The sequence below is a fragment of the Dermochelys coriacea genome, chromosome 2 (genome assembly GCF_009764565.3).
Source record: "Dermochelys coriacea isolate rDerCor1 chromosome 2, rDerCor1.pri.v4, whole genome shotgun sequence".
NCBI lineage: Eukaryota > Metazoa > Chordata > Testudines > Dermochelyidae > Dermochelys > Dermochelys coriacea.
This window is the reverse complement of record NC_050069.1, coordinates 59,280,193-59,292,584: the sequence shown is the minus strand read 5'-3', so window position 1 is coordinate 59,292,584 and position 12,392 is coordinate 59,280,193. Positions and strand designations below refer to the sequence as shown.

Sequence of the window (12,392 nt, the reverse complement as noted above, 5' to 3'; positions counted from 1 at the left end):
CCTTATCCACACGGCAAAGGGTTGGGATTTTTTGTATAAGCTAAGATATGAATTTAAACTGCTATAGTTATATCAGTATAATCACTATGTGGACACTCTTATTCTAGCGTGTGGTTTAGCTTCTGTCACTTGGGAAGGAGTTTAAGCTAAACCAAAAAAAAAAAAAAAAGTGACTGAAATCAGAATAAGAGTGTCCACACAAGGGTTAGATGTACCTTTATCATTATAATTTGTACAGCTAGTAAAACTTTCCCATGTAGACAAGGCCTAATAAACAGGGATGGCATGGCAACACAACTAAGATCGCATGGTTACATAGGCTAGCTATGGGTCCAGCTTGATTATTTTAGCTTGTGTGACAGGGACTTTCCAAAAAGTGCACCCTTTATTCTTTTATTAGATCCTCAATTTTTTCTTTGAATTTTGGCACTGGCAAGAGGAGGTGGGTTGAAATCCCTTGAGTCGGAAGTCCTTATTTATCCATGAAAGGCAGCACACTGGGGAGAATTTTCCCTCCCAATGTGTCTCCATTCTACCCTGGGAGGCTCACCCTGAGGAATGAGAGAGAAATTGACTCTCTTGGCTTGATCGGACATTGCCTTGCCACCTCCATTAGTCATTTATACTTGCGCAAAGTAGGTGCAAAATGCTATCAAATCAAAATGGTAGCATTTTAGACTCACTTGCATGCCCTTTCCCCAGGTGTAAATGACTGCACAAAGTTCAAAGCAGTGGAGAATGAGGCCCTCAAACTCCATTCAGTCCTTGGCAGTTCTTCCTAAACTTCCAACTACTACCGCCCAAAGTGGAGAGCAACTAAATACTGACAAGTGCTTATATACAAATGCTGGAAGTCTTAAGATGAGTGAATGAGAATGCCTGGCATTAAATGAGGATATTTATATAACAGGCATCACAAAAACTTGATAGAATAAGGATAATCAATAGGACACATTAATACTAGGGTACAAAAGATACAGGAATGACAGAGCAGATGATGTTAGTGAGGGAGTGACACTATATCTGGAAGAAAGAATAGAGTCAAATAAGATGAGAATCTTAAATGAATCATATTGTACCACAGAATCTCTATGGATAGAAATTACATGATTGAACAATAAGAATATAGCAGTAGAATGGGGCTTAGATTTCTGAGTCCCTTAGGGTCAGATTTGTAAAGGCATTTAGGCACTTAAAGATGTAGATACGCAGCATGGAATTTTCAAAAGCACCTGAGGCTATGTCTACACTACAGCCGGGATTGATGCTCTGAGATCGATCCAGTGGTGGGCGATTTAGTGAGTCTAGTGAAGACTCGCCAAATGGACAGCAGATCGCTCTCCAGTCAACCGCTGTAATCTACCCCTGACGAAAAGAGTAAGGTAAGTCGACGGGAGTTTCTAGGTCGATTTATCGTGGCAGAGTAGACATAGCCTAAGTGTGTAAATCCCATGGGATTTAGCTTGAAAAAGGTCTTTAGTCTCTTTTGAAAATGTTATTTAGTATCTTTGAAGGCATCAGTTAATTGCTAAGGGTGAAATTCACCAATGCTTTGCAGAGCCTTACACTGGGCCTCCACTCCACTGGAGATTCATAGATTATAATGCCAGAAGGGACCATTGTGATAGTCTAGCCTGACATCCTGTCTAACACAGGTCACAGCACTTCCCTGAATTAATTCCTGTTTGAACTAGATCATATCTTTTAGGAAAACATGCAGTTTTGATTTTAAAATATCTCTGGGCAATGGCAAAGCAGCTGTAGGTGGGAAGAGGCTTAGCATCCCCGTGGACTGCATGAAAGCTCTGTGCACAAATCCTGCATGAGCTGGTGAGGTGTGGATAGCAGTGATGTGGGTGAACCAATGGTGGAACCACAGAACTTTTATTTACATTGACCCAGTGGGTGCAATATATCTTGGGTCAGATTCTTCCTCTTTGTCACACTGAGTGGTATCTTGTCTCATGGTACCAAATAAAAACTTTCTAACTTTAAGGGTAGTTAAGCTCTGGAATAGGCTTCCAAGGGAAGTTGTGGAGTCTCCATCATTGGAGGTTTTAAAGTACACATTGGACAAACACGAGTCAGGGATGGTTTAGGTTTATTCCTGCCTCAGCACAAGGGACTAGACTTGATGACTTGCTGAGGTCCCTTCTAGCTCTACATTATATAATTCTATTATTTATTTAAATAGGACTACTGGTGGACAAAGGGACTACTCATCATGTGGCAAAATAGATAGGAGCATCTGGCTCCATGCAAGTAATGTGAAGAGGCTGAAACTACTCTGAACTTGGGTTGGTGGATAGATTTCAGGTTCCAAAACCCCATGTCTTCCCCCTCTTCTCATTTTCCCAGATAGGACTCAAACATTTAGGTTTTAACTGAGCAGATTTAATTTTTACTGTAAATCTGGGGTGAATCTGAGGTTTTAAAAACAACATGCTTATGATTTACCCAAAATCAAAAGGTGTGTCTTGAGCAAAAATTAAAGGCAAACTACATCTGTTTTGCTCAGATCGATATTTTTATCATTCATAATGTAAGAGGCATTTCTTCCCATGTCTAAACAGTGGCATGTATTGGAGATTTGTGTGTGTGTGTACATATACATCTCTATACATTTTCTTGTTGGAGGCACTTATCTTGACAGTGATGTGATATTTGCTATATGAAAGCTCTGTGTAAAGAACTGCAAACAGATTTCCATGCAGCTTTTATACTAATTTGAAAATCATAACAAAATTTGGGGGGACAAATGCTTCTTCAGATATGTCAAAGTAGGCATGTATGAGAGGGCGGGAATTGGCCCTTAAGATTTCGTATTTAACAAGTCTTCCTGAGTAAAGGCTGAATGAGAATTGCAGCTGATTTGTCCTTTCATTTTTAAAATATTAAGGCTATGGGGACATTAGTAAATGAGCCTGGGATCAGGATGGACTGACTCTGTACCTTGTGCCAGTGTCACAAAAGATGGGACTATATAACAAAAAGGTCAGTGAGCTTAGAAACGCCAGTTGTAATTAAAAACTTAGCTGCGTCTTACCTTTCGTCTTTGCAGATCGCTGGTCTGCACATACTATGCATTTTTTATTCATTTTAAGCATAAAAGAAATTAGCCCACCCCTTTCCAGGCTCAGGTAACTCACACCTAGCCCAACAGAATGGTGTCACTCTTTTAAAATAGAACTGAAATTCTCCATCAGGATGGCAAAACTCAGAAAGAAAGCCCAAATCCTGTAATTCCCCCTTGGAAATGTGTAAGTGCTTAAAACAGGGGTTTCTAACGAACAGGTCAGATGACCGAGATCCTGCTATTTCCTGCGAAAGGCTGTTAGAGCAGAGCCAGAGTGTTGCTTTCATATAGACCAGGCATGCTAGAGCCTATAGCCTGCCCTACCCATCCCCCAGGCATGACAGCAAACTTCCGGTCAGCATGTTCACCCACAGCAAGTTAGTGCAAATGAGCATCTCACTTTTTGCATTACAAAATGCTTCTCGGTGACAAATCAGAAAGAAAAAGCTCCTTGAGATGTCTTTAAGAAAATATTTATGAACACAGGAATTAAAATTGAGTGAATTCTTGAAAATATTACGATCAAATCTTGAGGTGCATTTAACTAAAGAGCATATGTGAAATCTGTACTTCTACAATTGTCATGTTATTATAGATATTTATCTTTTTAAAAAGCCTACAATGAAGAAGGTAAAATAAATATATTCATTGTTTTTTGACTAACAACTTTATTTTATATTCTAAAGTCACAAGTGAGTGTACTTTAGAGACAGTATTGTATGGCACACTGATTGAAGCTAAAAGAGATTTCTACCCTTTGCATGCTCCATCCCCCAATTTTTGACTTACTATATTTACTTCATATATAATTGGTTCATATTTTGGGCCTTTTTTCTTTCCATTCTTTTCAACGTTTTCACGCTAATCTTTCTATATCGATTAAACTTTTCCATTCCTTCAATGTTTCTCCAGTCTCCTAGAGTAATTTACCAACTACAGCAGGGATCAGGGCCCAAAACAGCTTAGGATCACAAATAAGATTATCTCAAGTAGCACCTCAGTGAAATTGCTAAATAATCTTTTCTCAAGGACCTAGAACTGAAAACATGAGGCTGATTTCTTCAGTATATTAAGCCTTCCTTAAGGTTTTTCCTCTTTGCTAGGATATCTTTGGACGCCTACCTTACTTTGCACTCTTACGTTACTTCCTAGTGAGGGTGAGCATCTCTCAGTTATGTGGGTGCAAACTAGGAGTAGCTCGAACTTTCTTTAACAGAGTTATTCCAGATGTAACTGGAAGCAACATCTGATGGTCTATGGACTTGGTCCAACTTTTATTAAAGTCACTGGGAAGACTCCTATTGACTTCAACAGGTACTGGATCAAATCCCAACTTCTGTTGTGCAGGAATCATTTTTTAACTTGATGGTAAGGAGAGCAACTTAACTAAATTGTTCTTTTAATTCTTCCCCCAGGGGAGCACCAGATACTAAGCAGGAGTACAAGCTAGTCTCTCGGAGATTGGACACTGTAGGCTGCTTTCCAGTATACTTTTCAAGGAATCTCGCTCCGCTATAAAGACACAGGAGTTAAACCAGTTCTTGTTAAACAAATGCTACTTTATCCTATTGCTTAAATTGAGATGAGGCCTCTTCTTTTCTAAAAGAATTCAACCCTCCCCCTCATTGCAATGACTGTGAGCTAAACCCAAAGAAAATATTTTCTGAAAACAAATCTTATCTCAGGATTTTTAATCTTCGGAGTTAAGAAACAGGAAAGGTCTGCTTCCAACTAGCAAAACTCAGCTGGCTTTCCCACTGCACAAATACAAATAAAAGCAAAGCTGACTGCAGCTTGAATGGTAGAATGACAAGGAACAGTTGCAAAGGATTATTACATTATCTTTCAGGCTTCGAAAAGGAACATATTGCTGACATCCATTTGTTAATCTACATGTATTTTTCTTTTCTGTGAATCAATGTATTCTGTAAATCTTTCAAACTTGCTTTTCTCTGCTGACTGGTGTGTTACTGTGATAAAGGTGAACTGTTTTGGTGGGCTGGATGGAGTAATGGTATTGTTTGTCTGTGTTGCTAAAGAAAATGTGTTGATAAGGTCAGATTTCAGGAACACCTTTATAATGAATATTTTTATGTCTGGTCTACATTTAAAAATTAGATCAACCTCTCTACGTCACTCAAAGGGCTGCAAAAAATTTTGCACCCTGAGTGCCACAGTTAAGACGACCCAATTCGTGGTCGAGAGGGGGCTAGGCCAATGGAAGAATTCTTTTATCGACTTAGCTACTGCCTCTCCAAGAGGTGGATTCACTATGGCAATGGAAAAACTGCTTCTGTCAATGTAGGGAGCATCAACACTGTGGTGCTACAAGGACACAGCTGCAGCCCTGTAATTGTGCTGCTGTAGCAGCTGTAGTGTAGACATACCCTTATTTTGATGCAGTCAGACACTACCATAGCACCAGCAAGTCAGTGAATTGTTGTAACAATGCTTTTAATGTCATTTATAAAAAAATAAAGTTATTTACATTTGCAACTCATTTGATGGCATCCTCATTACAGCACTTTACTGGATGAAGAAGTGTCACTAGAATACACATTAGGGTTAGTATCCTTCATAGATGAGCATAATATGACAGGACAGACTGTTTAAAATATTTTAAACTTCCTGATCTTCTATAGTTTGATACAAATACATTCCTTACAACACGTGTTCCCCAGTTTTAGAGTAAGCAGGATCCCTTCCAGGTTAAGACACAGGTTTGTCCTATCTAGTAATGTGTCCTGGGGATAGTCGCTGCTCTTGTATATGGCACCTTAACACATAAAAAAGGGCAATAACCTAATTCCAAGGGCCATAACCTAACTGCAGGACCTCGCTTATGCTACTTCAATGTCTTTAAAAAAAAAATCTAGTTAAAAAGGACAAAAGTAATATGACTATATTTATTGCATAGCTGCAGGAAATAGGATTCATGAATACAAAAGCCATCAAAATATATTATAAATCTATTTGAGTTTCAAAACTACTCTAGAATACTGCTTTGCTTTAGAATACAAATAACACTGTTTGGGATTAGTTTGTAGAGTCTGATTTTGGTCCATGCTGTTAATTCTATAATGTTATAATCCTCTTCCATTACTTTAAAAGCCTCAGGTCAACAGGTCCTCAGGCAGTGGTAGTAATGATGCAGCAAAAGAAAGGCCTTTCCAAATCCCGGACTTCAGCTGCTGCAGCCAGTTCAGAGAAATTCCCATCTCACCTCCTCCCTTCTTTATTCCTTCCCTTTAAGTGCATTTCCCCTCAGAACTATAAGGGAAAGAAGGGGAAGGGTACAAAGATTTCACACCGTTTGTTAGAGATGGCTTCTAGTCACCATCCTTTAGTTTTGTGCCCATAAATCATAGCTCTTAAAAATATCCAGCAAAAAATTAGCTTTACTTCAGCTAAGCTGTAGTTCCACATAGTCTGTTAGCTGTAGAAACTTCTTTGGTGTCAGATTCTGGTCGTCCTGAAACCACAAATGGCCAAGTCTGTAAACAAAAAAGGCATTTCACATTAGAAGGATGGTTGCACTATAAAGTAAAACTGGAACTTTTTTTTTTTTTTTTTTTTTTAAAAGTTAATTTCCTAGCGCCCCATATTTAAAAAACAAATAGTTTTAGTCACACTGGGAAGCACTGCAAACTGGTTCTCTCTAAAAAGTATTATTTTAATTGGAATCAAATGCACGTTAACGTATTATTACCAGCATCCACTTATTCATGTACAAACACAGAATATTTTAAAAATGCCTTGTAATTAATTTCCTAGTTTTATAAATAACAGGCCCTTAAACTAGTGCTAAATAATCAACCATCCTAATGCATCTACAAAGACAAAACAGCAATCCTCTTTTTTATGCCTCAGGTCTTAAATTTTGGATTTAGGGAAAGCCTGTGCTGCAAAATGGGGGGGAGAATGACTTATATTTTCCTCAGTCGTTTAACTTGCCTAATAGCCAAAGAATGAACTCGTTAAAGGCTTCTGATTCAGACTCCCCAACATAAGCACCTCGGGGCTCTAGAGTAGCAGCCGCATTAGTCTGTATTCGCAAAAAGAACAGGAGGACTTGGGGCACCTTAGAGACTAACCAAGTTATTAGAGCCCAAGCTTTCCTGAGCTACAGCTCGCTTCATGGGCTCTGCATCACTTTAAGCCAACCCTGGCTCTTGGTTAGACTGGTGTAAATGGGATGATTGCGGATTTTCTCAAAGCTGTAACTGAGCGGAGAATGTGGGTCTTGCCTGGATAATAAACAACACTCTAATGGACTGATCTACACAGTTGAAGGAAATAGGGGGACCCCCAACAACGCTGGAAAATGTAGCGTACCAGCTAGAGACACGCTGACGTTAAACATCAGAAGTCAGAGTTAGGCCAGATGAGGTAGCTCACTAATTATTTTTCAGGGGGAAAATGTCAGCGTAGAAAAACAAAACACGTGCCGACGGGGCTGTTCTTCCTCTCCACAAACGCCCCCCCCCCCCTCCCCGAGCTACTACGTGTTCGGCCCCAGCACGCGCTGCTCTCTCCGAGCAGGGACTGGACACACTCGAGCTCCACGCGGGAGGCTGCAGAGCCACAAGGGCCCGCGATTGTGCGGTGCCCGGCTTGACACGCCCGGCGCCGGATTGACAGGGCCGGGCGTGCCAAGCCAGCTCAGCAGCTCTGGGGAGCAGGCTCCGGGGGCGCGAGGTTCCCCCCCCCCCCCCAACAACCTGGTCTGCCATCCCTCCGTCCGTCCATCCTGCCCCCACCGAGGGGCGGGCCAGCCTCGCCTCGCCTGGGGAGGGCTTACCAGGTTGACGGGGTGCACGTAGCCGTTCTCGTAGCGATCCTCCTGCAGCAGCTGCCGGAGGTGGGCGATGTAGCTGGACGCCAGGCGCAGCGTGTCGAGCTTGGAGAGCTTGGTGTCGGGCGGCACCCAGGGCAGGCTGGTCTTGAGGCGGGAGAACGCCTTGCTCAGCACCCGCATGCGGGCCCGCTCGCGGGCGTTGGCCGCGTTGCGCTGCGACTGCTTGCACTCGCCCGGCGCGCCCCTGGGCGGCGGCGGCGGCTTCTTGCCGCCCGCCCGGGCCCGCTTCCTCTTGCAGCCCCCGGCCGGCCCCGCCACCGCGCCGCGCCCCTCGCCGTCCTCCTCTTCCTCCTCCTCCTCCTCCTCCTCGGCCGCGGAGGACTGGTCCGCCGAGGGGTAGAGCGGGCCGCGGGGCTGGCGCTGGGCGGCGGGCGGCGGGTAGCCCAGCGGCAGCCCCCGCAGCTCCATGGCGGGCAGCTCCTCGGCGTCGCTGGCCGAGCCCGTGGACATGGCCCGCGCCCTTCCCCCGGGGAGAGACGGGCTCGGGGGGCAGCGGCGCCGGGCGGGCAGGCAGCGCAGGCGAGGAGTCCGCCCAGCACCGCGGCCGCCCCGCCCCGCCCTCACCCCGCGCCGGGACGCTCGGGGGGCTGCCCCCAGCCGACGGGGCTATATAGCCGGGGGCCGGAGCGAACCATCTGCAGAGGGGGAGGGGGTGAGAGGGAGGGCAAGGGGCGGGGGGGGGCTCCCCCTCCTCCCTGCGCACACACGGCAGCGGGCAACGCGCCCGGAGCTCCCGCCCCCCGCAGCGCCGGCGCCGCGGGGTGTGCCCGGCAGCCCCGCCTCGGGCCCTGGCGCTGCTGTGGGAACCGGGGCGCAGGCCTGGGCAGGAAGGGGTCAAGCGCCCGCCCTCAGGACGGAGCGGGGGGGGGCCCCCTTTGGGCCGGGGGGGCAGGAGCAGTTCGGACAGTGGGGGAAGGTGCGGAGAGCCATTGAACCGAAGGGGTAACCCCCTGTCTACGCCGGAAACCACTTCGAGCCCGGCCCGGCCTGCGGCAGCGCCACCAGCACCTTTGCTCTGGGCGGCCCCGCTCCAGCCACGCCGTCTGCGGGAAACCACGCAGCGAGGCCCGGCTGCCCCAACCCCCACAGCTCCGCCGGGCCCTTCGCGGCTGGGTGCGGATCCTGCCCTCCTCGCTCAGGCCGAGCGTCGCATGAGCCTCGCATACCTGTAGCTGCAACAGAGTGACCCGTGTACAGCGACGCCCCCGCCCCCAAAGAACTTACGGTCAAATCCCCTTCGTCTTTCAGCGCTTTCCGAATAAGGCTGGATCCACGGTGCCTGGCCCCGTTTTAGCGGGACGCCTCTGCAATGGGAGGCAGTAGGCCAGACCTCCGGCGGCGCAGGACCCCTGCTCTAAGTGGAGATCCACCTGTTAGGGACGAGGCCCGCAGGGATTTCTGGGCAGTGACTTTGTTCTGCCCTGTGCGCGGGCTATGGGCGATGGAGAGCGAGCGAGCAAACAAAACTGTAGCTGAAAACCAAGTAGGCGTGGGGGTTTGTTGGTTTTTTTAACGAGTAATGTAGTTAAAAGTCACGAAAAAGAAATGACATATAGCTTGGCATTGCGAATAGCTCGCACAAAATTATAGGAAGTGGCAAACGGATATACATGTGTCTGGAGATTTCTTCTCCCCTGGAGCAATCTTAATTGAATCAAACCGATCTGGAATCCGTATAGTTCTGTTACATATACGAATTTAAAGGAGGCGGCTTTCCTGTAAAAGTTAATCCTAGTTTGCACGCTCCGTTTTGCAGTTCTCTTGTAGCGCTGCACAGGGAAAAAATGCTCAGTCCACTGGAAATGGTAATATGCAAATGCAATATCGAAATAACTTTGATAGAAGCAGAATAAAAATCTCCTTCGTAAAATGAATACCTAACTGTTGTTTCTTTCATTGGCCTTCTCGACCCTGTCTGGATACAATTAACTAGAATAAATGCTCCAGTTTGCGGAGAATGTAGGGATCTGATGGTTCTAACAGGTGGAAAGATCTGTCTTAAATCTTTCTCCTTAATCTTTTCGATACATTTATCTCTCGACTAAAATGGCAACTTCCCCTTTGCTACAATTCCTGGAACAATTCTCAACAATTCGTTTTCATGACCAGTTTCACCCAGCAGCACTTTGTAATTTGCTCCTCACGAGTTTTGCGGTCTTACTCTGGGGGAATTTAACGTTATATAAATGTCTTCATCAATAGGGGCGTGACTCAACAGAAGGATATTTATGGCAAACTTTCCAAGTGAAACTTGACAACAATATTCGTTGAACCGCTGAAACAAAACGAATGATACTTGCAACTGGATCTCTTGAACTTGGGTTGACTCTGGATGCTTGCTTGCTGTGCTACACATAATGCTACAGTGGTAGGGGAAATAAGATGAGGCGATGGATTTTTCTCAGCAGGACTATACAATGCATTACCTATTAGTGCACACTATCAATATAAATACAGAGTGAGAGACACATATCAGAGGTACAGATATAGGTTTTCTTTCCCCCCAGTCTGGATTGTTTATTCAGGTGCGGTCTGAACGCTTTCTTTGCTAAAGATTAATGGAGAAAAAGTGCTGGATTTCTCTAAACAGAGAGGAAAATGGTACCCAGCCTTAAAAGCTATAGTGACAAATCTTTCCTTCCACGCCTAGCGCTTCCTCAACGAATTAAAGTCTAATTGATTGTTCATTTCATCTGATTAAACCCCCTGGAAAAATGGAGGGGGGGGCTAGACAATCTCTATGCCCAATTCCTTGTTATTACAGACCTTGGGCCAAAATCGCCAATGGTGCAAATCGGGAGTAACTCTATTGAAGTCTAAGGAAGTATTCCGGATTTACAAAATAGAATGTGGTCCCTTGAATCCGCTAAATTGCTTCTAAGCTTGACCAGCATATCAGTTTCAGAATACTTCTTTAATGGGGCCAGAGCCTTAAGTCATGCTTACGTTAATTTTTTAACAAATACTTTAATCCTCCAATAGTACATGCTCTCTCAAATACTGAACAGGGAATATTTCATTACAAGATTGAGCCAGAATTCTCTCTCAATTACCAGGTATGAAGTCGTTGACTTCAAGGGGGGTTCTACTCAGAAGGCACAGTGTGAACAAATATTGAACCAAACCCTGCTCTCTTTATCATGAGTTTGAATTCAGTCCCGCTTCAATGTGTAAGACCTCTGCCTTCTCCGTGTAACACTATGACACCTGGATGTCGCAGAGCCAAGTATAAATACCAAGGTAGATGCATAGAAATAACGTCTGGATGGGGAGAGAGAGCTGGAGATAGGGCCTTCTTCAGGGAACTCTGGAACTGGCTTCCTCTTGTTGACCTACCATATTTGTTGACTTTAAGGTGATGCCACATAGAAAATCTATCCCCTTAAGTTTTCCGTGAGAAAGTGGTAGGAGAGTCCTTGCTTGTGTGGGGTTGGGAGGATTTAATGTTTTGGCAATATGCCAGAACCTACTATGTATTTTCCTTAATTTTTGCACGTGATTCTAGAGCTCTGGATAGGAGTATTGGTATATAACTCAGAATAAATGGATAGATTTGAATCCATAAAACCAGGTTATTTGGCTTGTCTTTATAATAACTCATTCTCATTTTTTACATTTGTATCACTGTAGTGCCCAGGAACTCCAACCAGGACCGCTCGGCATCATGCTAGTCACTGCCCAAAGATGACATGTCCTCCTGATTGCTGTGAAAGCTGTACAATGCCCCCGCTTTATTTCTGGTCAAAGTACATGCTTTAACGGCCTGGAAGGCTATTTGTATGTCAAAGTGCTGGGGATGAGGTAGCGTATGGATTTTTCTGCTTAAACAATATTTTAAACAGAACAAAATGCCAGATATTACTTAACCCTGCTTGCAACATATCTAGCCACAGCAAATCCCTCACCATGAAAAGAAGTATAATTTTTCAGCTCTTGGAGAGCGATAGGTAAATGAGTTTAAAAGGGTGGGTTTTGTTATTCTTGCTATAGTTCTGGACTAAGTAGGAAACGATAAAATCGCGAGAGTATTTGGAGGAGGGAGTGTATCTGCCTATAGACGCTGTACAGAGCATACAACAAGCAGCCTTTCAATCATGGCATAAGGGAGAGTCCTAGCAACTGAAAAAGAATTCAGGGGAACTTGGTAGAAAATATAATTAGTCACCTTTCTACTATTGATGGATATTATCTGCTGATCCTATAGACAAAAAAGGATGTGTAATAAACTATGTAATAAAAGTGTAATAAAAATAATAAAATGTGTAATAATTTGTGTAATAATATGTAATAGAAACATCCTGAACATTATACAAAAAGGGAGGCACGTGCTGCCAGGGGACAATTTAGGCGAGGTTTTAGTATTGATTCCCTCTTTGCTACCTGTATTGTGAGGTCATTGCATGCGAGGAGCATGTATTTTGCCAGATTCTGGGAGGTCAGAATTGAATCCCTCCTGTC

At 44.4% G+C, this 12,392-nt stretch overlaps 1 protein-coding gene across 1 annotated transcript; it reads right to left on the bottom strand.

The window, feature by feature from the left end:
* Positions 1-5,513: 5,513 nt before the first annotated feature.
* Positions 5,514-8,526, bottom strand: MSC (musculin). Its single transcript, XM_038391347.2, has 2 exons — positions 7,878-8,526; positions 5,514-6,570 (listed from the first exon to the last, which is right to left on the bottom strand). The coding sequence occupies exons 1-2, from the start codon at positions 8,382-8,384 to the stop codon at positions 6,484-6,486; spliced, it is 594 nt and encodes a 197-aa protein (XP_038247275.1). The 5' UTR covers positions 8,385-8,526; the 3' UTR covers positions 5,514-6,483.
* Positions 8,527-12,392: the final 3,866 nt, after the last annotated feature.

Coding starts and splice junctions, on each gene's coding strand:
- MSC (XM_038391347.2), bottom strand. CDS start 8,384: ATGTCCACGGGCTCGGCCAGCGACGCCGAGGAGCTGCCCGCCATGGAG. Junction 6,571..7,877: donor ACGTGCACCCCGTCAACCTG/GTAAGCCCTCCC, acceptor TTTTGTTTACAG/ACTTGGCCATTTGTGGTTTC.